The sequence below is a fragment of the Dermacentor variabilis genome, chromosome 3 (assembly GCF_050947875.1).
Source record: "Dermacentor variabilis isolate Ectoservices chromosome 3, ASM5094787v1, whole genome shotgun sequence".
In the NCBI taxonomy this organism is placed as follows: Eukaryota; Metazoa; Arthropoda; class Arachnida; order Ixodida; family Ixodidae; genus Dermacentor; species Dermacentor variabilis.
The window spans coordinates 125,423,107-125,450,989 of NC_134570.1; the positions used below are offsets into that span (position 1 = coordinate 125,423,107).

At 44.9% G+C, this 27,883-nt stretch overlaps 1 protein-coding gene and 1 pseudogene across 1 annotated transcript in view; one reads left to right on the forward strand and one right to left on the reverse strand.

Annotated features, from left to right (window-relative positions):
• Nucleotides 1–27,883, forward strand: part of LOC142576264 (evasin P467-like) — a 94,869-nt gene that overhangs the window by 26,709 nt on the left and 40,277 nt on the right. The window contains exons 3-5 of the mRNA XM_075686311.1: nt 3,730–3,756; nt 4,075–4,101; nt 8,635–8,661. Of these exons, the coding sequence (XP_075542426.1) occupies nt 3,730–3,756; nt 4,075–4,101; nt 8,635–8,661 (81 nt within the window). The remainder of the gene's footprint in view (nt 1–3,729; nt 3,757–4,074; nt 4,102–8,634; nt 8,662–27,883) is intronic.
• Nucleotides 450–2,588, reverse strand: LOC142574158 (uncharacterized; annotated as a pseudogene).

Genomic DNA, 27,883 nt, shown 5'->3' on the forward strand with positions numbered 1-27,883 from the left:
CACCTCGAAATGGCTGCCTGTATATGCTTGGTATATAAAGTTGTGTCTTTCATAGCAGAAAGCGACTGTCGTATGCTGTCTAGTGGCAAGAAGATGGCAAGCTAGTCATCGCGGGGTCAAATGTATGCGTTAAGTATTGTTATCCGCCTTCTCCTCTGCTGTCATCCCGCTGAGGTATGATACTTTCAAATGATGAGAGTCAATGGCGCATGTTTTCGAGGCTCTTTTATGGTAATGAGATACTCCTTTAGATAATTTAATGAAGAAATATGAGCCGGTAAAGTAAGGAAGCGACGTAAAAGAGAGAGAGAGAGAGAAAGAGAACAACTTTAGTGAAAATGCCTGCAGAGTCGGTTAGGCTCCCTCCACGCAGGGAGGACAAGCTTTTACCGCGACGTGGCTACTACGTCAGTCTCGTGCATTTTGCTCCTCGAGGTCTTGGTTGCTCGCTACTTCCGCGGGTCCGAAAGGGCCGCCGCCCCCTTCCGGGGGGTGCTGCCCCCCTTCTCCTCTGTTTCGCGCGGTCGCTGCCTCTCTAGAGCTGCTGAGACCTGCTGGACGGCCTCGAGTTGTGTCTCTTGGCCATAGCTCCTCGTTGCAGCCTCTAGCTGCTGCGGGAATGTCGTCTTTTCGCTGGCTTCTCGCGGATTTATGCTACAGTCCCAAAGGGTATGAGCCGCAGTGACTCTCTCCTTCGCGCACGGTCGACACACGTCACTCGCGAACACGCTCGGACACACGTGCTTAGCTAGCACCGGGGTGAGCAGGGACCCCGTCTGTAACTGCCTGTGTAACACTGCCTCCTTCCGGGTAAGCCCTGGGTGAGGTGGCGGCATAGTCATTCTGTTCAGTCTGTACCACTTCATTATTTCGTTGAAGGTCGTCAACTTGTCCTTGGCACTGCACCGCGACCAACACTCCGAGTCGGCTGTGCTTGCAGCTGCGCGGTTGGTTAGTCCTCACGCGGCCGAGTTGGCCGTCTCGTTGTGGTTCACGTTGCCGCGTTTCGACACGTCACTGCCCAGTGGGCCGGAAACCACTTGATCGCCACAGCACTTTCGCATCCGATGCCTTCGGCCTTGCGCAGTATGCGCGCGGCCTCACTACATACCCTACCGTTGGCGTAGTTCTTCACTGCAGTTCTAGAGTCACACAACACTGTGGTGCATGCGGGGTCGGTGACGGCCAAGGCGATGGCCACCTCCTCCGCCTGGTGCGCCTCTCGTGTCCGGACGCCCCCCGCGGTCTTCGTTGCACCCGTCGATGCCCCGACAGCAACCACCGCGTATGCGTAGCTGCTCCCTCGATATTCTGCCGCGTCCACGTAAACGGCGCCTTGTTCTCTGGCGTGGAGGTCCACGAGAGCCCTGGCCCTCGCCAACCTCCGCTCCTTGTCGTGCTCGGGGTTCACGTTTCTCGATATCGGGCAGACCCTGAGCTTTCTGTTGATGCTATCCGGTATAGGTACGTCTTTCTGCTGCTTGCCTTCCCTCAGCTCGAGGCCAAGGTCCTGCAGTATCTGTATTCCGGTTCTCGTTTCAGAGAGACGCTCGAGTTGCGCCGCTCCCTGTGTTTCGGCTATTTTATCCAGCGTGTTGTGGACTCCCAGCGCCATGAATTTTTCGGTGCTCGTGCTCCCGAGGAGGCCGAGTGCCGCCCCATACGCCTTGCGTATGGCGGCGTCTATCTTGTTACGTTCGCTCGGCCTCCAGTTGTGGAAGGCGGCCACGTACGTTATGTGGCTAACTGCGGAGGATTGAACGAGCCTAGTCAGGCTCTCCTCCTTCATCACGGCTCTTCTGTTGGGCACTCTCTTGATGAGTCTCATTGCCGCGGCCGCTTTCCCCGCGAGCATGTTGATTGTTTCACCGTTGACTCAATTTCGCTGGATGAGCAGCCCGAGCACTCGAATTTTCTCGACCTCCGGTATTAATTGTCCTCCCGCTGTCTTGACCGTGATCTACTTGACTTCCATATTCTTTCTCTTCCTGCCCGCTCCTGTCGTCGGAATCACCAGCAGTTCTGACTTGGCCGGAGAGTAAACGGGTCCAGACCCGCCCCGCTGCTCCTCGGTGGCGTTGACCGCTTCTTGCAGCGTTGTCTCTATGTATCCGTCGCTTTTTCCCGGTACACATAGCGTAACGTCGTCGGCGTAGATGGTGTGCCGGACTCCCGCTACTCTTTCTAGCCGGTTGGCCAACCCGATCATCACGAGGTTGAAGAGTAGCGGAGAGATCACCGAGCCCTGCGGAGTTCCGACGCTGCCCAGCTTCTCCCCTTCGAGCTGCAGGTCTCCCGCGCAGATTTCGGTGATCCGTTCCGTCAGGAAGTCTTTTGTACTGGTATGTCCTTCTGCCCATGTTTAGCCTGGATACTTGGGTCAGGATAGCCGAGTGCCTCACTTTACCGAAGGCGCTCTGCAAGTCCATCCCGAGTATGGCTCTGTAATCCTTGGTGCCCGTCGTATCGTCGATGATCTCGTTCTTCACTGAGATCATGGCGTCTTGCGTCCCGAGCTTCTTCCGAAACGCGATGATGGAATTTGGGTAAAGCTCCGATTCTTCCAGGTAACGCTGCCACCTCTTCATGAGAATGTGCTCGAGGACCTTTCCCACGCACGAAGTGAGCGAGATCGGCCTGAGGTTCTCTATGTTGGGCGGCTTGCCAGGCTTGTGGATGAGGATCGTCTTGGCTGCTTTCCATTGCGTGGGCAGCCTTCCTTCTTGCCAGCACTTGTTGTAGAAGTTCGTGAGTGTTTCGATGGCCGCTTCGTTGAGGTTTTTGAACGCTCTGTTGGTCACGCGATCGGGACCCGCGGCGGACCTGCCATTGAGATCCTGCTGGGCAACTCTGACTTCCCACGTCTGGATGTCTCGATCTAGCGTCTCGTTCTCGTTGCCTTGGTAATCCGGGTGTCTTTCCGTGGGGGTTGTCGGCAGGTACTTGGCGTCCAAGCGCCCCTTGACCTCGTCCTCCCCGTGTTCGCAGATTGCCTTGTGTAGGATCCTGGCCAGGTTATTGTGTTGGTGGCCCTTGGTCTCGGTTTCGTCGAGGAGGTGCCGCAGCATGTTCTACGTCTTGCCCTAGTGCATCTGTCCGTCGGCTTCGTTGCAGGCCTCGTTCCACTGTTGGGTGCATAGCACCCAACAGTGGAACAACATTTTCTGGTAAAACTAAAAGAGGAACGTTTGCAGCCTACTTGTGCGATTATAAAGTGTCGTCGTTGGTTTTCAATACCATCACGTACAGATGCAACAAATCAAAGCACTGTCCTCAGGAGTGCCGCTTTGCACAATTCCCGAAACAGTCATCGGATGCTGAAGGGCTACCATTCGGCTACGGCTCTCCGTTCACGTTGGATAACAAACAAAAAGCACGAGTGCACAATACTCTTGCCGCTCTCCCACTTTTTTACTGCTTAGTTATGTTCAAACGCGCGACGAGAAAGAGATGCCTCAATTACGACAAACTTATGTTTTTGTCCAGGAGTCCTTGACGATGTAGTGACTGCAGTCGCATCCTTAGCACATAAATCCTGCAACTCCGCCTCAGCTGCGTCCTTTCGCATTTCAAACCAAGTTTATTAGGACTAATTGGCGCGTTCTCACTCATTAGAACACATGGAAGGGCTCTTCTTCCCCAGAATCTTGCACCACAACAGCAACGCATAAATATATTTCTACTTGTATCGCCGTAAAGATTATATGTTGCATAAATTTCAATTTGCAGAACCATACGTTGCAAACTCATCGGCTGGTAAGTTGAGAACACGGATATTTTTTTTCAATGCTGAGCGCCTAAAACCCAATACTGTAGCCGTGCAATGATACCAGGTTTTGCCTGCTCGTAGTGCGCCTTCATGACATACAAGAACACACCTAATGAAATATGTCTGCGTGGAATCCTTGGTTACGAAATTTTTTTATTTAAACAAGAAAATATTCTTTAAGAAAGGTGTCCCGCGCGAACAGACACAATTGCACCCCAGAATCTTGCACGACAACAGCGTCGTATAAATACATTTCTACTTGTCTCCCCTCAAAGATAATATGTTACATAAATTTGAATTTGCAGAACCGCAGCTTGGAAACTCGTCGCCTGGTAAGTTGAGAACGTGGATATTCTTTCGATACTTAGCGCCTACAACGCAATAATGTAGCCCTGCAAGTATACCAGCTTTGCCTGCTCGTAGTTAGTCTTAATGACATACAACACCGCAAATGAATTATATCTACGTGCAATCCTTGGCTGCGCAATTTTTTCATTTGAAACAAAGAATTATTCCTTAAAAAAAGGTGTCACGTGCGAACAGACACAATTTCTGCCCGAATCTTCCGCGTACGTATACAAGAAATGTCCGAGGTTTAATATTGAAACTTATCAGGGCTATGGAATAACAAATGTCCATCTTCCGTGGCTTGCACGACAAATTTATATGTGAAGTACGCCTGAAATGAGCCAGAGATAATTTTTTAAATGCTAGAAAGAAATATTCCAGCCGAAGAAGCTTCTTTTCGGCCTAGCCGTATACGTATTAGAAAGACAGACGGGCAAAAAGAAAGAGTACAGATTATAGGGGTTGCTAGTACACAGTGAGCTAGGTACACGTGCAATAAGCATGCATGTTCTACACATATAAATCGCAACGTTCTAGGCAACATATACTAAATTATTGCTGCGGATCTGAATTACACACATTGTAATGGTATTAATGTCACATGATCAAATATACGGATCTGTAGATAAATGTTACTGCCTTTAAGGTGCACCATTATTCAGATCCAATTAGTAAACGGAGACATAATCATAGGATATACAGTCGAACAAAATGTGTTTGAGCGTTTATCTCAGGCTAGATATACATGTGAATGCTTGTTTACCGAATAGAACGTTATACATGGCAGCGTAACCGATCTAATGAATATTTACTAAATTATGAGGCCCAAATATCAGAATAAAAACTTCAAGGAATGGTCACCTATGCACAATCTCCGACAAAACGAGATATTTAAATATCATTCCGAAGTAATGTTTTATTTGAAAATAGCATAGCAAGGTGTATTTTGCAAGGTGAACTTAATGAACATGGTGAGTAAGCGGTGGTTTATTAGTAGGGGACAATGGGAATGAAGACAAGGGAAGCATTGTGGATCGCTTAGCAAAATGGCATCATTAGGGTAGCTGGCTGGCGAAGATGTGAGGCACATCACGTGGAATTGGCGTAATAGACATTACTCTGAGACCCTATCATCCTCAAATGAGGAGGTATAAAGAATGGAAGGCTGAAAGGTTCAAAAGTGATGATAGAATATTTATAACGGTGATTATTATATGTAAAGGCGAGGGTGTTACTCGTGCATATCCCTAGGGCAAGCCTTATTTGCCAAAATTACTGCTTGTCTGATTTCCTTAAATATCTCTACACTGATTATCTCTCTACTCTACACTACACATCATGAGAGTCATCAGCTGCCATCATGACAGTCGAAGAGGGAATTGACTTTTGTGCCGTTGTTATATTCCAAAACGAATGTGGGACCACTTCGGACAGGTGGACCAACATTCTGCGCATCTGCTTAGCCTCCATGTTTCTGTGCTACAAAGGCAAGACCTACCTACAAAACAACTGCATTTGCATCGGTTGCCGGATCATCCCTATTCTCAGTGACCTGCTTCTGAACAGAAGAAACACGAAGCTGGAACAGCCGCTAACAAAATTAGGGATAACGAAATGCTTTCAGTACGCATATGACTTCCTTGTCTGTCTACCTGCAGCAAAATTTACTGAGAAGTGTAAGTACGAGCTTCTTAGGCTGCTCCACCATGAAAACAGCCGGCTGCTGTTTACGAACGAGCTCCCGCGTGAGGATTGCTTTGAATTTGCAGACTTCAATAAAGCTTTTGACAGCCAGCATACCTTCTGCGCCTGCAAGACTAGAAGTGGAAAACGAATATTGCTATAGGACTCTGGACACTCAAAAATTGTGAAGAGAAGCGTTGGCACTGTGTGCCTGCTGCAGGATACAAGGAAGTGGTGCGAATACATGGTGGAAATTGGTGTTCAAATGCAGATAGATTGCTTAACGAGGATGAAATACCCGCTTCATCTCATAGCTTCCATCATGAATGTTTTGCTTCAAAGGGGCCCAGGCGTGAAAAGTCCAAACAAAAATCTAAAATGCAAACCGTTCATAACCATGCCCTACCTACAACTAGCATCACACCGACTAAGAACGGTAGCTGCTAATTATGGTGCACGTGTGGTCCTCACAACACCAGAAAATCTAGAGGGACTGAGCACAAAAGCAAATGGAATGACCAGATACAGGAACACCTCGAATGTATGCACTACAAACCACGACAAAAGATTTGTTGACGGCGCTATGGAAATAGTCCACAAGATACCTTTGTTATGCGGGATTGATCACGTGGGCCACACAGGGCTCTGCATAAACGACAGACAGCTCGCACATCGATACAACTGCAGCATGATACAGGCACCAGAGCACTAAGCTATTCGTAGCTTAGAGAATGAAGGCTATTATTAGCCTTGCACTTAGGAGAGTGCAAGGCTCTGCACCCACATGACTCATGTGTACACGGCGTCGATTTCACTCAGCACTGACGAAAGTAGTTTAATCACTCACAACAGAGCGACCCGCCGTGGTTGCTCAGTGGCTATGGTGTTAGGCTGCTGAGCACGAGGTCGCGGGACCGAATCCCGGCCACGGCGGCCGCATTTCGATGGGGGCGAAATGCGAAAACACCCGTGTACTTAGATTTAGGTGCACGTTAAAGAACCCCAGGTGGTGAAAATTTCCGGAGTCCCCCACTACGGCGTGCCTCATAATCAGAAAGTGGTTTTGGCACGTAAAACCCCATATATTATATTATTATACAACAGAGCGCTGGGACGAGCATCTCTGCTCCTGTAAGTATGCTTTACGTATGCCTCACTTTTTGAAAAGTAACCCAGTTGATAGTTTGATCGCACGTGTAGTGTGTTGTTCTCACGCTAAATTCCTGTCCCTTCGTCTTTTTGCGCAACACTGTTATGTCGTACCAACTAGCGCACTGCGTAATCTTCCTTAATCTGGACGTAGGATGGCTGCAGTGCACCCTCTGCTCTGCCGAGCTAAAGTGCGAGCTCAAATTTACGCCTGACAATGGCTGCATGTTTATGCTTGGTATATAAAGTTGTGTCTTTGAAAGCAGAAAGGGACTGTGTTATGCTGTCTAGTGGCAAGAAGATGGCAAGCTAGTCATCGCGGGGTAAATGTATGGGTTAAGCATTGCTATTTCCGTGAACGTTTGAGTGAACAAATTTCAGCGAACTTCCTTTTAACTTAAAAGAACAACTGTATTTCACTCATGTGCTCATTGTTAGAGTACGCATGCGTTTGCTGGGATCCGTATACCAAAGAGCTCGCCGATACGGTTGAAAAATTCAGAATAGGGCATTGCGATTCCTTCTAAGTAATTGGGATCGTCAACTTAGTATGAGAGAAAGCAAAAAGAAACTTAAATGGGAAGACTTGAAGGATCGTACACGAAACCTCAGGTTGAAATTTTTTCATAATAACTACCATTCTAAAGCTGGAATCGATAAGAAGAATTCCAAGAGTTGTCCTACATATCCCAAAGACGGCACCACAGTCTGAAAGTAAATGAATGAATGACGTTTGCGCTATTCATTTTTTGTTACATGCATAAGAGAGTGGAATGATCTTCCGCCTATGATTGTATAGATTGTGTCGAATGATGATTTTTGCCGCGCTTTGTCTAACTATTTTATTTATTGGTCGCAAATATGATGCTCATTTTTATGTATCCCTCTGCTGTAATGCCTGCAAAGGCGAAGCAGGTATCAAATAAATAAAAAATAAATAATCCGCGTTCTCCTCTGCTGTCATCTCGCTGAGGTATGATACTTTCTAATGATGAGAGTCGATCACGCATGTTTTCTAGGCGATTTCATGGTAATTAGATACTCCTTTAGATCATTTGTTAAAGAAATGTTAGCTAGAAAAGTAAGACAGCGAAGTAAAAGAAGCCATTTTGAAGATTTTCTGGTACAAATAAAGAATAAAGAGGAACGTTTGCCGCCAACTTGTGCGATTAAAAAATTTCGTCATTGGATTTTAATACCATCACGTGCGGATGCTACAAATCAAAGCACTGTCCTCGGAAATGCCACTTAGCATCGTACCCGAAACAGTCATCGGACGCTGAAGGGCCACCTTTCGGCTACCGGTCTCCGCTTACGATGGATAACAAACAAAAAACAGGAGTGCACAATACTCTTTCTGCTCTCACACTTTTTTACTGTTTGGTTATGTTCAAACATGCGAAGAGAAAGAGTTGCCTCAAGTACGACAATGTTATTTTTTGTCCAACAGTCCTTGACGGCCTAGTGACCGTAGTCGCAACCTTCGCACACAAATCCTCCGAACTCCGCCTCTGCTGCGTCCTTTGTCATTTTAAGCCAAGTTTATTAGCACTAATTGGCGCGTTCGCACTCATAGAACACACGGAAGGGCTCCTCTTACCCCAGAATCTTGCACAACAGCGTATAAATATATTTCTACTTGTCTCGCCATAAACATTTTATGTTGCATAAATTTTAATTTGCAGAACCGCACCATGACAACTCGTCGGAGGGTAAGTTGGGATGTTGGATATTTTTTCAATGCTAAGCGCCTAAAAGCCAGCAATGTAGCCATACAAATATACCAGGTTTTGTCTGCTTGTAGTGCGTGTTCATGACACACAAGATCATAAATGCGCACTCATTGAAATTGACCTATACGTGCAATACTTCGCAGCGCAAATTTTTCATTAAAAAATTATTCTTTAGGAATGGTGTCACGTGCGAAGAGACACAATTTCTACGTGACCATTCAGCGTACGTTTGCAACAAATGTTCGAGGTTTAATATTGAAACTTATCAGAGCTATGGAATAACAAATGTTGATCTGATGTGGCTTGCACGACAAATTTATATGTGAAGTATGCCTGAAAAGAGGCTCAGATAATTTTTATATGCTAGAAAGAAATATGCAGGCCGAAGAAAGTTGTTTTTGGCCTAGTAGTGCACGTAGTAGAAAGACCAGAAGGGCAAATTGAAAGGGTGCAGATGATAGTGATAGCTAGTACACAGTGAGCTATGTGTAGTGCAAAGAGTATGCATGTTCTGCGCAGATCATTGCAATGTTCTAGGCAATATGTGCTTAATTTTTGCTGCAGACCTGAATTACACAAATTTTAGTTGCATTCATATCACATGATCAAGAGATAGGGATCTGTAGAAAATGGTAATGCCTTTAGAGTGCCCCACTATGCCGATCCAATTAGTAAAAGGAGACATAATTATAGAATCAAGTCCAGCGGCTTAAAGCAAGTGGATATCCTACACAACTTCTGTCATCCTTGACGGAAGTTTTATTGCAAAAGGTTCGTTCCCCCAAGAAACAGCGCGAATCCGTTGATGACTTAACCAAGACTGCGTGTCCCATTGCATCAAGGAAACCACAGGCCGGGCCGGCGTAAAGGAGGTGTTTACCACGCCTAACAAGTTGGGAAGGTTGAGCAAAAAGTCACGAAAAGCCGTAGAACACTTGGACTGTGAAATAAGCAACATGTCGCCAGGCCTGTAGATTGCAGTACCAACGTAGTGTATTCAATTCCCACCTCTTGCGGCTGCACCTACATAGGACTAACAGGACGTTGTTTGCGTGAGCATGCGCACTGTGTCAAGATCAAGAGTGGCAGTAATCTAGCTGTTGATTGTGCAAATTGTCTGTTGACCACTCCTGGACGACACGCGTGTGTTGAAAAGGTAAAGCAATCAGATGGCCAGAGAGATCTTTGAGGCATTTTCAATGTGTCAGTTTGGAGCCACCTTTGTTAGTTCCCCTTCCATAGCTCTTTGTGATAAGTAAAACGCTTAAGATCCTTAGAAGGTAATCAGTTTCGCCTGTATCCACTATGTGTATGGTCACATTTGTATTGTTTAGTGTTATTGACGCATGCGCAGCAGGAGTTGCTCAATGATGACACGCCTTCCCTTTCTTGTTTTACTCTCCTTATGCCCGTTGCGAATTGTATATATTTGCGCAGGCTTCAATAAAGGCGTTGTTGGCAGTCAGCGCTCGTCCTGTGTCCTCCCTTGTCCGTGTTTTTTGGCGCTGTTTTAAATATGAATGATCCGTATCAAGTAGCTCGCACCCAAACCCTTCTGAGTCGTAGGATGTACAGTCGAACAAAACATGTTGGAGCGTGTATCGCAGGCACATCTTACATAGAAGCCTAGTTTACCGAATATAACTTGATACAAGGGTATATAGCCACTCTAATGAAGCTGAAATAAACCACGAGTCCCGAATTTCAGAATAAAAACTTCAAGGATTGGTCAGCTATGCACAACCTTGGATAAAAAGAGATATTGAAAGGTATACTTGAACTGTTTTATTTGAAAGTAGCAAACAAAGCGTATTTTGCAAGGTCAGGTTAATGGATACAGTGAGTAAGCGGTGGTTTATTAGTGGGAGATAATGGGAGCGAAGACAAAAGAAGCATGGTCGATCGCTTAGCAGAATTACATAAATAGGGAAGCGGCCTGGCCAAGACGTGAGGCACATCATGCGGAATAGTCGTATTCGAGATTGTTGTAGGGCTCTATCATCCTGAAATTACGAGATATAAAAAAAGAAGGGCTGGGATGTTCAAAAGTGATGACAAAAATATTGATAATGGTGAACATGCAAGGGCCTAGGGCAAGTCTTATTTGCCAATGTTAGGGCTTGTCTGATTTCCTCAAATATCTCTACAGTGATAGATCATGCACTGATAGGACATGATAGGTCAATCGACTCGCTTTGCTTGTAGGAAGCAAATTACCTGCACCCTCTGGGATACCGAGAACTCGAGTTCAACTAGAGTGCACTCTTGGGATCACTTTAAGGATGCCTGGTTCTACGAAGTCCAACAATGTTAAAGTTGTAGGTAGAAGGCATCGAGAGAAGTTTCATTTCCAGTGTCCCTCCATAAAGCCATGTTCCTTCAGCGGCAGCAACAGACGGCTGGTCTGTGCAGGAGTGCAGATTATAAGGGGAGCAATATAATTTCCGTTAGTTTCGGAATTTTTCAGAAACGTACAAGTTATAAAGACGAAACCTTGCCTCCGACTACTGCTGCAGGTGGTAATCTCGTTGGCGCGATGGTGAACGACGTAGATGCCCAACGGTATCCTATTGGGAAATATTGGGTATCTAGTTCCTGAATAATAGTTGAATGAGTTACCGTGAAATTCATATCTTATTGTTCAGAATATATTCTGCTGCGTTAATCGGGTACATGCTTTAAAAGTCGCTTGTGGGATCGCTAAATACTAGCTTTTGGGCCAATTGGTGATTCATTATTTGTAGGAGTGGTAAAGCACATGGAAACGTAGGAAAAAAATAATTGTACAGGGCAGATGACTGCAATTTGTGTTCTCGCTTTTTTATACGCTTGTATGTAGCGTAGCACTACTGATAAAAATCTAGCATTGATGTGAAGAAATTTTACACGTACGTTTCATACTGTTTACATATAGCATGCAATTTAATGAAGAGCCCGAGTACCCAGTGTGTGGACGTAGCATTGTGAGTAAGGTTTGCAGTATAAGTTGGTCATAAAAGGTGCAATAACTTTAAGTAAAGCAATATTAGGGATGTGAGCAACACTTTATCAACAAACACTGTTGATACATATTATCTTAGTGCTTTGATTGTTCAAGTTGTGTCTTTACGATGAGCAGAAAATGACATGGCGAGCCTGTATTCAGCATGGAAGGGTCTGTAGGTCTCCTAAACATTTCTTAGAGCGCATTTCAGTTGTAAGTAACAGTAATGAATGGGTAATCATTCGAAGAGGGGAAGTCTTCGTGGAATATTGTGTATAGTGCATGGCAATGCGATATGATAGCAGCCATTAAGGGATGCCCAGTTGAGATATAGAAGGCACAATCGTACGTTGAGCAAGACTTTGTGACACGAAGAGACCTTTTGAGCAAATGCATCTTTATATTGCACATGGGCGTTATTGGAGCGGTAATACCTCACTTTTTGTAAAATGTGGTTATGTTTGTCTATGTTAAATTTAGCTTGAGATTTTAGAAGCGCTGCGATTCAAATTTCCGCAATCATCGCTCACACTCATCTGTGAAAGCACTTGTATCTAGGCCAGAAACCCGAGTGTTGCTTTCGCTTGCATTCCTTATAACTTTAACTGATTTAGCGACGTCAGTACGAACGTATGCGAATCCGCATTAACTTGCGGTGGTGCTGATTTCCAGCAGTGGTTATAATGATTTCGGCTGCGTGATTTACGCAGTGGAACAACACAAACAACTATGGTGTTATGAAACAAGTTCTAGTGGAGGCCACCTGAATAATATTCAGCGGTGCCTTAGCGTGGATACCAATTTAAGCGAACAACGACAAAATTTTTTGTCCAAGAACACACCACAAAACCTGTTGGTTAAGCACGGTGTTTCCAGAATAAGTTGAAATGCTCGAATGTAAGCACTTTCCAAGTTCGTTGCAAAATAGTTGGCTCAGTGTGTCAAATGCATTCTAATGTTTTCTAAACTAAAATGATTAGCAACTTTCGTTGATCTTCTTAAATATGTGTTACGTAACCCCTAGTATCGTGTATTGAGAGGATATGTCTTCAATAAAGGCATAGCACTCGTCCATGATAAAAATTGTAGGTTTTATTACATATTGTGATGGTAAAATAATCCTTTTTTAGAAAAGCTCGGATGTGCAGAGGCTGCCTGTAGAGACCGAGTGTCATGCAGGCAATCAAGATGCTTTGTTGGGCTAGTTGGCATGTATACATGATTGAAACTGCCGCTGTAACGAGAAAAAATGAGAGGCGAAAGCATTTGCTTATTTTTTGCGCTACGTTCCACCATTTCAATCAAAAGGCACTGGTTTCCTGGAGCCGTGCAGGCTCTCACTGTCCATGCTATGGTGTTCACAATGAATTGTTTAATGTTTATTGTGTAGGGACTAAAACTATTTAATTACCACGTTGTTATGACAATGAAAGTGTACCTGGTTTACGTGGTGGTGAAATAAAATTTGGCTGCCTTCTAGTTGCCCGCGGTGCATACCGCGCCATTCCCTCAATGGCACAGCAGTTGTTCCAGAGTAGTGTCATTAAAGAGCAGCTCTTGCGCTATTATGACAAGTCAAGAAGGATTGCTGCTGGATGTCGTTGTTAGGCTAAAATGTGATTCTGTAACATCGAACACGAATGCATATATTTCGAGCGAGAGCTCTACTCCTCGAAATGGAACTTCCAAGGTCGATCTCGGCGCGCGCTTAACCTCCAGCTGCTGGCGCGCACATGTGAAGGTGAGAGGTCAGGTCACGTGAACCGCTGCGGAGGGGCATCGGAGCTCTACCTGTGCTCGCTTGAGCCTCGCCACTGTGTAGCTAGTGACTAAGCGAGACTTTAAAGGGTTAAATATAGTCCTAAGTAGCGTGAGCGGGAGCACACGCTGCGTCAAGTTGACGAGAACAGCACCTATAGTTCGACCGATAGTTCCATGCACTGGCGCAGCCAACCTAAAGGGGAACTCGGCGCACGTCGTCGGCAGGGAACATGCTTCACCTCCGCTCCGCTAATGATCGTCTCTAATTGCGGTCATAAAATGCGCACCCCGAAAATTTTGGTACCTTCGCCTAGGCAATGTTTTGCGGCACAAGTGGACAGCACTTTAATCAAGGTGAGCCTATCTTTTACAACTTTGTGAGAGTTTGGATATTTCTCAGACCACCGCGGCAATAGGCCTAACGGCGGTGAAGCTTCCGCAGCCCCGGCCGGGGATTCCCCGGAGATCGTGGCTCTGAAGACTGTGACTGGTGACGACCCTACTTCGATGCAAATTGTACGCATGGACACTGTTCAACTAGAGGACCTTTCAGCAACCTAAGAATAATTTTTGGACGACATGGTTCGAATATGCTCACCCAAGCAGAAGCCGCACGATCCCAAGGTCACCGACGCCGCCTTCCAGCACGAGGTCAGCACGGTGGCCCCCACAGGGGCGCAGCTAGCGAGTCCTTCAAGTGCGGAGACCGAAGCCCCAATGGCAGTCGCAGCAGACGCCATGCTGTGCTCGCGACGAACATAGTACGGCTTTCTGTATGGCCTGCGTGGGACCAAAATATTGTGACGTGGTAGTAACCTTAAAGAACACAGTAGCAATACTCTGAGAGACGAACCTAAAGTTTACTGGGTGAACCTGTGCCCACAAAAAGAGGCTACGCTCAAAGAACGGCGACAGCGGCGAACACAGTCGTCGATCGTCGAAATCTGATCAGCGGGTCAAGCGCGTCGGCTTTTATACATCAGTCGTCGAATGTTCCAGAGTAATCGCTAGGACCCGCGTGCCTTCCAGAAAGTTCTATACCATTGCGTTGCGCATACATGCAATGAGATTACATAAGGTTCGGCGAAAACAGACAGCGGATGGGAGCATCGATAACATTCTAGAAACTTCCGATACATGTGGGCACGTTCTGCGCTGAGCGATAACATTGCTTATACGGTAAGAGTGCTCATTCGTAAATGATAAACGAGTTCCCGTGGCAATATAATAGTTTGCGTAATGAACTCAGTTCCCGCCGCAGAGTAGTTCCTCGGGGACGTCATGCTGGTGGTCGGGGGCTGTCAGATCCCATTCCGTGGACACGCCGAAGCTTCGAACGACGTTTGCAAGGCGATACTCCAGCAAAAGCAGTGGCGGAAGCATGGCGAAATTGGCTCCGTGAGGAAACTGAGCGTCACTTACGTGGCATTGGTCACCTTCAAGAGGAAAAGGATGTCACGTCAAATCTACTGAAGCGATCAGGGCAGCCCTGTGAGACTGTATAAGACGATCCCCGCCTCTGACTGTTGTGACCTGGTGGGGCACAGAGCTGACGTCTGCAGCCGCTGTGGCTCTCAAGTGGCTACCATTCAGACATGGATACCGATTTTACGTTCCATGACCATAAGACGGCTTTAGCTAAGATGTGTAGAGGTACCATTACGGGCCAAGATCCCATAACAGTGAAAACAATGGTGAATCTTGCGGATTCAGCCGAGATCCATTTGCTAGAGTACATTAATCACGTCTGGGACGGGCGTCCACGTTCTCCCGACTGGAAGACCTCCTTTGTCACCTTCGTTCCTAAGCCAGGCAAGACGGTAAACACCGACGACCTGAGGATCCGTTATGATTTGTTTTGCTTAGGATAATGCGTGGTTGTTGGCCCGGTAAGTTATTCGTACTTGCACCATCCAAATTGTTCTGGCCATCACTGACACGACGTGTAAGTGGGGAAAGAGACACCGAAGCCAATTCTTAAGGAAACATGCATGTAATAAAACGAAGCACAACGCAGAAAAACCAAGTAAATAAGATGCCACGACTAACAAAAACGTTTCTGTAGCTCTAGATGTTCTCACACAACCAAACAATTATTTAAAACAGTAAGGTTCGTGAACGGCCACAATCACTTGACATGCGTTGCGGCGCAGCTGCAGGACGTCGGTCGCGTGAGCATCAGTCGCTGCTTGCTTCTTTCGGATCAGCCTCAGTTCGAGGAAGGAGCCACAGAATGTCAGTTGCAGAAAGTTCTTGCCTTCCGCACTATGTCACCAGGATATGCGGACACCAAAGTGTGGAGGCAGGACCGAGTCCGGATCGTCGCCTAATTCTTGAAGTTGGTGCCCGTAGTCCCCCGGATTTGCGTCTCCGTCGTGCGCTACTGACGTCTTAATATTCGGACACACAGTCCGGGAACCTCACTTCCTCAGCCTGGTCATCCTGAAATCTTGAGGTTCAGACCCGCAGCCCGACAGACTCGCTTCCTCAGCCTCGGACACCGGGCTTCTTCTCGAGAGAAAAAAAACAACTATTTTTTCTCTTCTCCTCCCTCTTCCAGAAAACGTGTGTGTCAATGAATGGCTGCTGGCCGAGTTGCCGCGTCCTGCGAGCTCACGCTGAATCCCACTGTTATTTCCCTTCTTTTAGAGTCACTGACCGTCTGACGCACCAGACATGCGCACATTAGTCTTTATACAAGACAAAAGTCCCCCTTTTTGGAAAACCTTTTTTTATGAAGGACACAAAGAAAAAAAATATACTGCGGTGATTTGCGTGGGCTCATGAAATTACAAGCAGTACATATGTTATAAAAAGGTAGATTGGCATAGAGAATTTCAAGCAAGAAAAAATCAATCACAAGAAAACATACAGGATCATGAACTTCCAAAACGCTAGATTAGATAGATGATCGACACTTACTCCAATAATCAGCTGCAACACTTTCTGAGCCTCTTCTGCTCTTGACCTTGAAAGAATGTTCTTGAAGAGCTAAACTCCGTCGAACTCTCCTGTTAAGATGCTTGGCCCAAGGCAGGTAAAACAGAGGGTGGTGGTCTGATTGGATTGTGAATGTAGCTCTATATAGAAAACGGGGAACTTCTCGATCGGCCATACAAACGCTAAGCATTCGCTTTCAATGGCAGAGTATCGTGTTTCATGTGCGTGAAGCTGGCTGCTTCCAAACAAAAGAGGATTAAGTACCCCGCACGCTTTTACATTAAAACTGCACGTATACCTGCATCAGAGGAGTCTGTGCGGAGAAAGAATTCCTTCTGAACGTTAGGCGCCCATGTAATGGGTCCAGAGCTTAGCGCGTTTTTTAAGATCTTGAGAGGCATTTTATTATTCAAGGTTCCAAATCTTCCGGCTACTTTCTCTTTTTTGCATTAGCCCAACAAGATGTCGGGCCTTCTCAGCCTAATGGGAAATTAGGTCTCGGTAATAACCAGCAAGTCGAAGAAAAGAGCGTGCTTCATTCTTGGTTTCCAATTTTGGAGCATTTAGTAATTTTCTATTGTGCTGTCGACGCGTTCTATCTTAATGCTTCCTACCCGAGTGCCTAGAAGTACTATTGAAGTGATTCCAGTTTCACACTTGTGAGTTTAAGTGTTACGCGCGCGCTCCGAATTCCTTCGAACAACTTCCGGAGAGTGTTGACATGGTATGGCCAGGTAAAGTTGGCTACTAGAGCGTCATCTATATAGTGCACGGCATTATTCAAGCGAGATTGAAGTGTAAGCATAAGGCGAGTGAAAATTTCCGAAGCTATCTGAATGACGAAAGGCATAAACCGAAATTGGCAGTGTCCAGATTGTGTGGAAAATGTGGTCTTGGCTCTGGACTTCTCTTTGAGTGGCACTTCGCAATTGCCGTTTGTGATATCCAGTTTCGTAAAATATATCTTGTTTCCCACTTCCGGGCAAACATCAGGTCTGTCCTTGATATTGGCTTGACATCCCAGACTAGCACACCGTTATTGCGCCGGAAATGAATGCACGCTTGCTACGTTTTGTCTGGATTTTTAACAAGACCCAAAGGATCATTGTAGGGAAAATATGAGTGCTTGACCATACCTATTCAACATGTGATTCACTTCACGCTGAACAATCTCATTCATGGAAAAAGCAAAGCATATTGCGGTGTGTTAATCGGTTCTGAAGTTGTCGGCTCAAGACAACATAGACAGCATGCGAGGAGTGTGGTCTTTGCAGGCACTTCCGAAAATAGGTCTTTATAGTTCACTTACAGTTCTTAGAGCTTAGACCTTTCGCTTTCGTGAAGTGCATCAGAGGTGCCAATGCTTTCGATTCATTTCGGCAGCAGTGGTTGGGGCCTGAAGTACGGTCCCAACCATTGTCTAAATTGTTGCGCAAAGAACGCAGCCACCTGAGCTGAAGATACAGCACTTCGACAGCACCTACTATCAAGGCGGACACGTGTCGAGACAACTGCGCTACGTGCGGTGGCTGCCGGCAAGGACAACCCTTCTTAGCGGTAGGCTCCGGACGGTGTTCTTCATTTCGGCAGCAGTGGTTGTGGCCTAAAGTACGGTCCTAATCATTGTCTAAATTCTTGCGCAGATTACGTAGCCATCTGAAGTAAAGATACATCACTTCGACAGCACCTACTATCAAGGCGGACAGGTGTCGAGACAACTGCGCTACGTGCGGTGGCTGCCGGCAAGGACAAGCCTTCTTATCGGCTGGCTCCGGATGGCGTTCTTCATTTCGGCAGCAGTGGTTGTGGCCTAAAGTACTTTCCTAACCATTGTCTAAATTCTTGCGCAGATTACGTAGCCATCTGAGCTCAAGATACAGCACTTCGACAGCGCCTACTGTCAAGGCGGACACGTGTCGAGACAACTGTGGTACGTGCGGTGGCTGCCGGCAAGGACAAGCTTTCTTAGCGGCTGGCTCCGGACGGCGTTCTTCATTTCGGCAGCAGTGGTTGTGGCCTAAAGTACGGTCCTAACCATTGTATAAATTCTTGCGCAGATTACGTAGCCATCTGAGCTCAAGATACAGCACTTCGACAGCACCTATCAAGGCGGACACGTGTCGAGACAAGTGCGCTACGTGCGGTGGCTGCCGGCAAAGACAAGCCTGCTTAGCGGCTGGCTCCAGACGGCGTTCTTCATTTCGGCAGCAGTGGTTGTGGCCTAAACCACCGACCTCTATTTTTGTCAACGATCACCTAACACCGGAAAATAAGCGACGTCTTGCGCAGGCGCTAAAACTTAAGAAATCTAAAATTGGGAAATTTCTGGGGACCGACAACTGCGCTATCAAGGCCAGAAAGTCGGAAGACAGCCATGTGCACTGAATCTCCCGTCTGACTGATCTAACTATCTTCACGTAATCACATGTCGTTTTCTTAGCACTCACTGATCTTTAGAATTCATCACAGCTGAGTCTGTTCTGTCACTTGATCAAACTAATTCTCTGAGGAAAAAAAAGCAACCCACGCTATCTATAGTACACCTTAACATCCGCAGCATTCATAAGAACCACGATGATCTTGTCATGTTTCTTTCCATTCCGGAGCACGATTTCTCTTTCATTTGCCTGAGACGTGGTTGTCATCCCATGACGCAAATCTTTATGGTCTTCCCGGTAATACTTCTGAATACTGTAATCGCGAAGGAAATCGTAGTGGCAGTTCGGCCATATTAGTAAATTCAAAACTGTCATATAAACGTAGTCATGACCTCACCTTGTGCACCTCTCTCTGTGAATCTGTTTGGCTAAAAGTATATCAAAGTAACTTTCAGTCAAGCAGTAACTTTCTGCCGACCAATCGTAATATTATAATTGCGTCCATCTATCGCTCACCTTCGTCTTCTTATATTGAGTTCTGCAGAGAATTCGAGCTGTTACTACAGAAGTTATATGAGGAGAACAAGGACATTGCTATTTGCGATGACATTAACATCAATATAATTGACCCTAACAGTCGGTCATGCTCTGAGCACGTTAGCACTTTTCTTAGTTGTGGATTTTCTTCGCTAATTCATACTCCAACTCGGTGTGAATAAGGTGGTTCTAGCGCTCTGATATTTCATATCCTTTCCAGCTTAGCTGCTGATAATATCACGGCTGGTGTAGTAAACTATGATATTACAGACCATTATACCATATTTTTTGCACAGGCTCCGCATCATCTAGCCTATCTAGAAAAAAAACGGCCTTTTTTGATTCAAATAAATTCATTCAGCTAATTCGTGCGAATGATTGGACTGACGTGTTTAAGGAGCAGTGTGCAGAAATAGCTTTTGCATCTGCTTCAGCGAAGATATCATAGTGCATTATTTATGCATGAGTAACTTCACCGTGACGGGCAGGTTCAGTACACCAAGAAAGCCTTGGATCATCAACAGTGTAATGCGGTCCATAGTAAAAAAAAAGACACCCTTCGCGAGAAGCTCAAAGTTCAGCCATTTAACAACACTATGCGTCCACGATGGAAAGCATATTGAAATGTTCTTGCAGCCACCCTAAAATGTGCTAAGCGTAATTACTGTGAAAACAAGGTTAGACGAAATGGAAAGAACACCAGACGAAACTGGCCAGTTATTAAATAATTATTAAAGTTATTAAATGCTTGTAACTCTAAGTACCGACGTTATGAAGTTGAAATTTTTTGGTTGTGTTATTTATGTCCTAAACAAGGAAAAAATGCATCGAAAAAATCTGCAAGGAAAATAAAAAAATCAGGGCTGAAAGGGTTAAACACTAATACCACTGATATTGGCATATCCGTCAGCTATAATTCAGTTAATGTTATGGACCCTGAGTACGCCGCTGACGCTTTCAGTAACCATTTTAGTGCTATAGTTTAACTACAGCACGAATCACCCTTACCTAGTTTACCACGCAGTCCCCATTCCCCCCCCCCCCCCATTTTACTTATACCCTACAACTTCACATGAAGCTTGTAGTATCATAACATTACTCAAAACAACTGGGCCTGGCCGTGATCTGATCTGACCGTCGAACATTAAGCTTGTGCATAAAGAAATTGCACCGGTACTTGCTGACGCAATAAATAAGTTCTTTAAAGATGGTGTGCTTCCCAAAAACCTCAGAATGTGTAATGTAATCCCAATTTTTAAAAAAAAGGCAATTGTGAGTGTTTGAATAATTATCATCCTGCTTGCATTTTGTCTTTCTTTAGCCAAGGAATCGAAAAACTTATTCACAAGCGTTTAACTAATCACTTATGCAAATTTAAGCTATTATCTCCTTATCAATTTGGTTTTAGAGAGCATTTGTCAACAGAACTTGACTTATTACGTTTACTGACAAAGTTATATAAGCTATAGACCAAGGCCTATTAGTCGGTGCTCTCTTTAATGATTTCACTAAAGCGTTTGATACATTTAATCACCTCATCCTCATGGCATTTCTCATCCTTATGGCATTTCTGGCCCGCCTTTGCAGTTAATTCGTGACTACCTAACAGATCGACCACAAATAATCCAAATGAATAGTTCCTTCTCTTCACCTAAAATTATAAATTGAGGCGTCCCTCAGGGATCTATACTTGGGCCATTGTTATTTTTATTGTTCATTAATGATTTGCCACAAGTATTAACACACGCCCGCTGCCTTCTCTATGCTGATGACAGAACCATTTTTGTATCCAACAAAAATTCGGTCACATTACTAAACAAATTAAACAATGATCTCGCTAATGTTCATGCATGGTGCCTGAAAACACACGTTATATATCAATCCATCAAAGACCACATTTATGGTGTTTCATTTCCCTCAAACATTAATCATAGATTGCTTAGTTGTATCACTTAATAATCACATATTTGCAAGATCTGGGTCAACCAAATTTCTAGGCATTATCTTAGATGAGCACTTAAAATTCAACCGCCATGCCCAATCTATCGTTCAAAAAATTTCTTTTGGCATTCACGTCATTATCAAATCGCGCTACTTTTCTGAACCAAGTGTTCTTTTGTCTTTGTATTAGGCGTATATTCACAGTCATCTTTTATATTGCCTCTCATCATGGGGTAATACAGACTTCACTCATCTCCACCAACTAAAGCTTTACAAAAGCAAGCGGTACGATTGATGACATTTCAGTCTTTTACGTCTCACTCTGCTCCCATTTTCGCTCCCTAAACCTTCTCCCGTTGCACATGTTATGCAATCATAAGCTGTTGCTAATAACGTTCCGCCTCATAAATACGGAAGCCAGGTATTGAAATTTTTACGCACACTGACCTCACTAATAATAATAATAACACAAGGTTTTCCGCACGTCCCAATTTGCTTCTTCCTAAAATTCGAACTAACTATAGGAAATTTACTGTCATGTTTTCAGGCATATCACTGTGGAATTCGATTCCGTTCAATATCAAACACGTGCATTCCAAGCCTTCAAGCGCAAAGCTAAGGCGTATTATATTAACTCTTTACCGAACTCCGAGTATATTTTGTGTGAGGTAAACATTATTAGATATGTTTGTATTGTACGGTTCATAATTTTATTTTTTAATTTTTATTTTATTTCTTTCTTTCTCTGTCAATACTTTACAGCATTGCTTGTCCCCATGCTACCAACACCTAATTCTCTATTCAAAAATTTTTTTCTTCACGATGTAGACTTTTCCGCGTTGCATGTTCTTCGCACTACTACCTCACTTTTGTATTCAAAACTCAGTTTTTTATTTCTTCTTCTTATCCAGTTTTTTTTCTTGCTGAAAAACACAGCCTTTGTATGATGTAGCCTGCTACCCAGGTAGCACAAAAGAGATACGTAACGTTTTCGTAGCGTTTATCCAAGACGATAAAAACGGGTTAAAGAAGACACGAATGAGAGAACTTCGGCGGGAAAACGTCGTATATCTCTGCTAATGTCCGGCTTAATTACTTTCTTGAGACGATCTGGAACAGGTCTGCAAGACGCATTCGAAAAGCTGGTCTAGAAATAGGATTGGGAAAGCCACAAGTAATCTCTTTGCCAAAACTATTCGTAACCAGTTTCTAAGCGTTTTTAGGACGTTATCAAAAAGCTGGTCTAGAAGCGGTCTTGAAAGGTTTACGATCATCTGAAGCTAATTTTTGCGGGTGACGGGCGCGATCAGACATCGTTGTTCAAAACACGAGTTTAGTTTCTGCTCACGCGACTGGCCTATGCCGCGCAGACGTCGTCAGCCGCACCCGTTGGCACGGCCTAGGCCAATCGCTTGAGGTGAAACTGATCGGGCGTTTCGAACAACGATCTCCAATCGCGCCCCAGATGAGTACAAGCGTCGGTGTTGACTGTAAGAGCCATGGCGCAGTGCCAAGCACTGTTCCCCGCATGGCCGGCGCATCCTCTACCAAGTCACACGAAAATGAGCCTGTTAGGAATAATAAATCCTTAATACCGCCTTTAGTAAGCTACGATGCTCACAACCACAATGGGAATGACATCCTGCAAAGAACAAATGGCCACGTCTTGCCAGGTGGCCAGACCAAGCCCTTCATGCCAAGAGTGCATGAAATGAGAACATTGTGACAAAGCAAAAACACTTTATTAAAATGTAATGCTTATGCAAGGTTCAAACAAACTGTGTGAGAAATGCAAATAGAAGTAAAAGTACAAAAGTCGCAGAAAGGATTCGTAATTAACTCGAAAGTGAACATTCAATAGCGCATAAACAAAATTCCAAGTACGCATACAAAAATGAACAGAAAAACCTGGAGTGTACTAAAGTGTCTAATTTATCACAGTAAAGTGCACGTGCTATTAGATGGACTAGAGTTATGCAGAAGTGACATCGGAGCGAATGAAACAAGTAGACTGAAAAATGCAAAAGTATGAATTGGATGGTAACTGCCTCCAAGCAATGTTACCAATCATCTAGAAGCTTGAAAAGAGCACAAAAAGAAATACCACCGCATACCATCATAAAACAATCCTGTGACAGAAATTAAAAAAAAGAGAACAATGCAAAATTGGAAATATTGCCTTTAGGATATATCACAGAAGGTGTTGGCGAGAAAAAATAACCATGCAACAAAAAAGCAATAAAGTGAAATTAGTACAGAATACTTAAACGGGGGATTCAGTGTAACAAGTGAACACTACTGTAGTGCATCGAACGATGAGACAGTAATGCTGCATCTTGCCACTCCAGAACGTGAGAAATGAATATGCAAGCCTCATATTAGAAACTTACATAAACATGGAAATAAACTGGAATGCACTGGAAGCTGCATTTGTGTAACAAAGGAAGCAATGGTCATAATAAATAGTAAGTGTTTTATCTAAAAAGCCCTTTACAATAGGCAAAGTTGTACCTCTTAGGCAAAAACAAAGTTGCAACGAATAATTTGCAAACCAGCAAATACACTAATTAGCACACTGACATGTCACACTTTGCGCACATCTCCAGTCTCCTAAAGTAAAAAAAAGCACTCTGAATGAGAAAAACGTTTAACACATGTAGCCCAGAGCAAATTCTTTGCCAGTTCACTTACACTTTCACATCCAAAAACATTTGCCACAAAGTCCAGGCACAGTTTCACTGATGTTTACCAATTCACCTCCACTTTCACGTCCAAAAATATTTGGCACACTGTACAGGCAGAGCTTCATAGATAAACAGCTTGAGAGCACCCTATTGTGCAGTCCCGCTGCTGGAAATAGAACTGCCGCACATGCTGGTAGTGGTTTCAATGTAGACACACTTGCTGCCCTGGACAGGTATGCTCAGATATCTGCACTGGTGCTCCATTTTGTCGAAGTAGACACATTGATGCACTACGCTGGTAATTGAAATGTTTTGAATGCACAAGTATTGGCTTCACCAAAAGACTTGCCCACATACCACCACTGGCATATATATTTACTTGCTCTTCACTCAGTAGCATTGAACTTAAAGTGTTCCCTATGTGGGAGCCATGTGTAAAACCGGTGTCACACGACCACTCTCGATCGCGATCAAGCCCGATGCGGACGGAAATTATCGATGCGACTGGCTCACTCTCGTAGCTTGCGCAGAGGAGCCAATCACGACCGAGAAATTCGATTTGTAACGGACTGGACAGCGGCTAAAAGAGCCCCGTGTGCAACCGGTATCAAATAATGCACAGACGTACGCTGGGGAAAATGTGTTGCACAAGGACAAAGTACTGCGACATGCCCGGTTGTGCGAAGCGCGCGAACAGAACACACACACACACACACACACACACACACACACACACACACACACACACACACACACACACACACACACACACACACACACACACACACACACACACACACACACACACACACACACGCACACACACACATATATATATATATATATATATATATATATATATATGTATATAAACTGCGATAGCGCTTCGCGAACTCCATGCGCACACATGGCACCCGCACGAACTCGGCAGGCCGCCGTAAAGCGCGCAGGGCGCACAGCGTACATTCCGACACATGTCCCAAACTGCAAACAATCATACTACCTAAAGCATACAAGTTGTTTTATACCAAGGGCATACTCGACTCACGTATGCAGCATCCACAAGCGAGTTATGCAGCGTACATGCTGTATCCATTCGCCAAATAGTAAAATTGATAAGCACAAAGCTACAAGGAACTCAATACATTACTACCATTTGAGGCGTCAAATAAAATCGAATTTGGCCGTTTCATATATTGGACACAATATATGGACACATGCGGTACCCGGTAATACCATGAAATACCCATCACATGGGTAAAGGGGGCGAAAACACAATCGAGGACCTGAAGCGCAAACGATAAAAGCACGGTATGGTGCACGCAAAATTCTGTCAGTGCGCTGTAGCGCGAGGGAAGAAAATAGGGTGAGCACTTGACCTCACCTTTTGGGATACCGCACTAGTACTGAATTATTAAAAAAAAAGCTTGTTGGAACCAGTTCCCATGTCTGCAACACTCTTGCTAAACGGGAGACTAAAATACCACGATGACGGCTACATTGCGGAGATCGGCAAGGTGCGCACAGACAGAAATTTTGCCGCCTTTCTTCGCATTCTGCAAAATGCTTTTTTGTTAGGATCACGCATAGCGGCCGGCCCCGACGCTAGGGACACACAGGCACGATTTCGTCCCTCTAACTTTCGTCCTTATACTGCCCTTAACGCCTTAATTACAGCGTCAGTGAAAAGGCACCTCACATAACATGACAATGAACTTGAAGAGCTGATTAGTGCTCTCCACTCCGCGCCCTCCAATTGAAAACGCTACTGATTTCCAAATTAAACTACACAAACAGATCGCACAACCCAAACTAGTCACAGTACGTCGTTTTCTTGACGGCAAAACCCTGCAACACTTACACGACAAAGTGCAGCGGCAGCACACTCAGAACAGCCGCTATCATACCACAGCGCAATGCAAGTGCGACAACGCTATTATGCCCGGCTCAAACAGATCGCACAACCCAAACTAATCACAGAATGTCGTTTTCTTGACAGCAAAGCACTGCAACACTTACATGACAAAGGGCAGCGGCAGCAAAGTCAGAACAGTCGCAAACAGACCATAGTACCATGCGAGTGCGATAACGCAACTATGCCCGGCTTCACGAATAACGTGGCCGCCTTGGCCACATAACAATTGAAAACACTAATGATTTCCAAATTAAAACCACACAAACATCGCACAACCCAAACTGATCACAGAATATCGTTTTCTTGACAGCAAAACACTGCAACACTTACATAGCAAAGGGCAGCGGCAGCACGTTCAGAACAGCCGCAAACACACCACAGTGCAATGCGAGTGCGGTGACGCGACGACGCCATGACGACGCGACTATGCCCGGCTCGCTCGGCTGCCCGGCATCACGAATCACGTGGCCACCTTGGTCACATGATTTGACGACGGTATCGCCACCTTGCGCAAGGTTGGATTGCGTTGACGGGTTGTTGAATATTGTAGAAGCCGCTAAAGAGGCTGACGCGCCGTGGCGTGGCGGTGGCGTTTTGAGTCGTTTGCAAAACGTATTCACCCCTCGTTTTTAAGCTGTCTGGCTTCCAACGTTATCAAAACGTACTCACCCCTCGTTTTTAAGCTATCTTGTTTGGAACGTTTTTGATGCGTCGATTTTGGTCAAAAATTCGTTTCAGACGTTGAATCCCTTAATACGACGTTTTCAAGACATTGTGTGCTACCTGGGTACTGTTGCCACAATTGTACTAACCCCCATTTGTTTCTTGTTGAGGAGGTCCACCCAACAGTTTTTACTTCGGGACCTCCAATCGCGCAATTATGCTTCAACTGTTTGTGTTACTGTTTGAACTACTGATGAAAATAAATTGAACTTCAACTTCAATTCAATTTATTTTCAATTTACCGGTATATATATATAAGTATCAGGCACGTTACAAAAGGACATAAAGCTCGATGAAAACTGGTCTTGCGGCGGTGACACATTGTCAAAAAAAGCGGCACTCGCCTAAGGCCCAAAATAAAATAAAATATACCATGACCCTTCGAGACCGCTACGGGTCCCTTGATCATAATGAAAATGAGCACAAGAGGGACGATTATTTATGTGCTAGTTGGCGCACAGTACGCATCAATATCGCGAAGAGATTACTCCGTGTCCGGTAAATGGCGTTCCTAGTCGTTTGAATAGGTAAAGATTCCAACAGTATTCTTGAATATAGGCGCTTATCTGTCGCAGTTGTGCACGCTTCATCCCCATCAATTATGTGGTCAGTAGTCTGTCATATGATGATCCCCGAAGGCTTTCGAGCTTGCACTGCCTTTCCTGACATCGTCCGGGTACAGCTGTATCCTTATTTTAAGGTTCCCAGTGTCGGCTATGTAGAATGCGTCACACATATTGTACGGGACCTTTTAGATTACCCCAAGTAACCTTGACTTTAACGAAGGATAGTTCGCGCGTACTAGCTTGTCTTTGTTGCACATGTGCAATTTTTACACACGCATGGGCCAGAAACTCTACACAGTGCCTCACTGACTCTTTTTCGAACTCTTGCATGGTCAACAATTAAAGATCGCAGTTCTTGAGACATCGGAGCGAATGGAAGAAGTAGACTGAAAAATGCAAAAGTATGAATTGGATGGTAACTGCCTCCAAGCAATGTTACCAATCATCTAGAAGCTTGAAAAGAGCACAAAAAGAAATACCACCGCATACCATCATAAAACAATCCTGTGACAGAAATTAAAAAAAGAGAACAATGCAAAATTGGAAATATTGCCTTTAGGATATATCACAGAAGGTAATGGCGAGAAAAAATTACCATGCAACAAAAAAGCAATAAAGTGAAATTAGTACAGAATACTTAAACGGGGGATTCAGTGTAACAAGTGAACACTACTGTAGTGCATCGAACGATGAGACAGTAATGCTGCATCTTGCCACTCCAGAACGTGAGAAATGAATATGCAAGCCTCATATTAGAAACTTACATAAACATG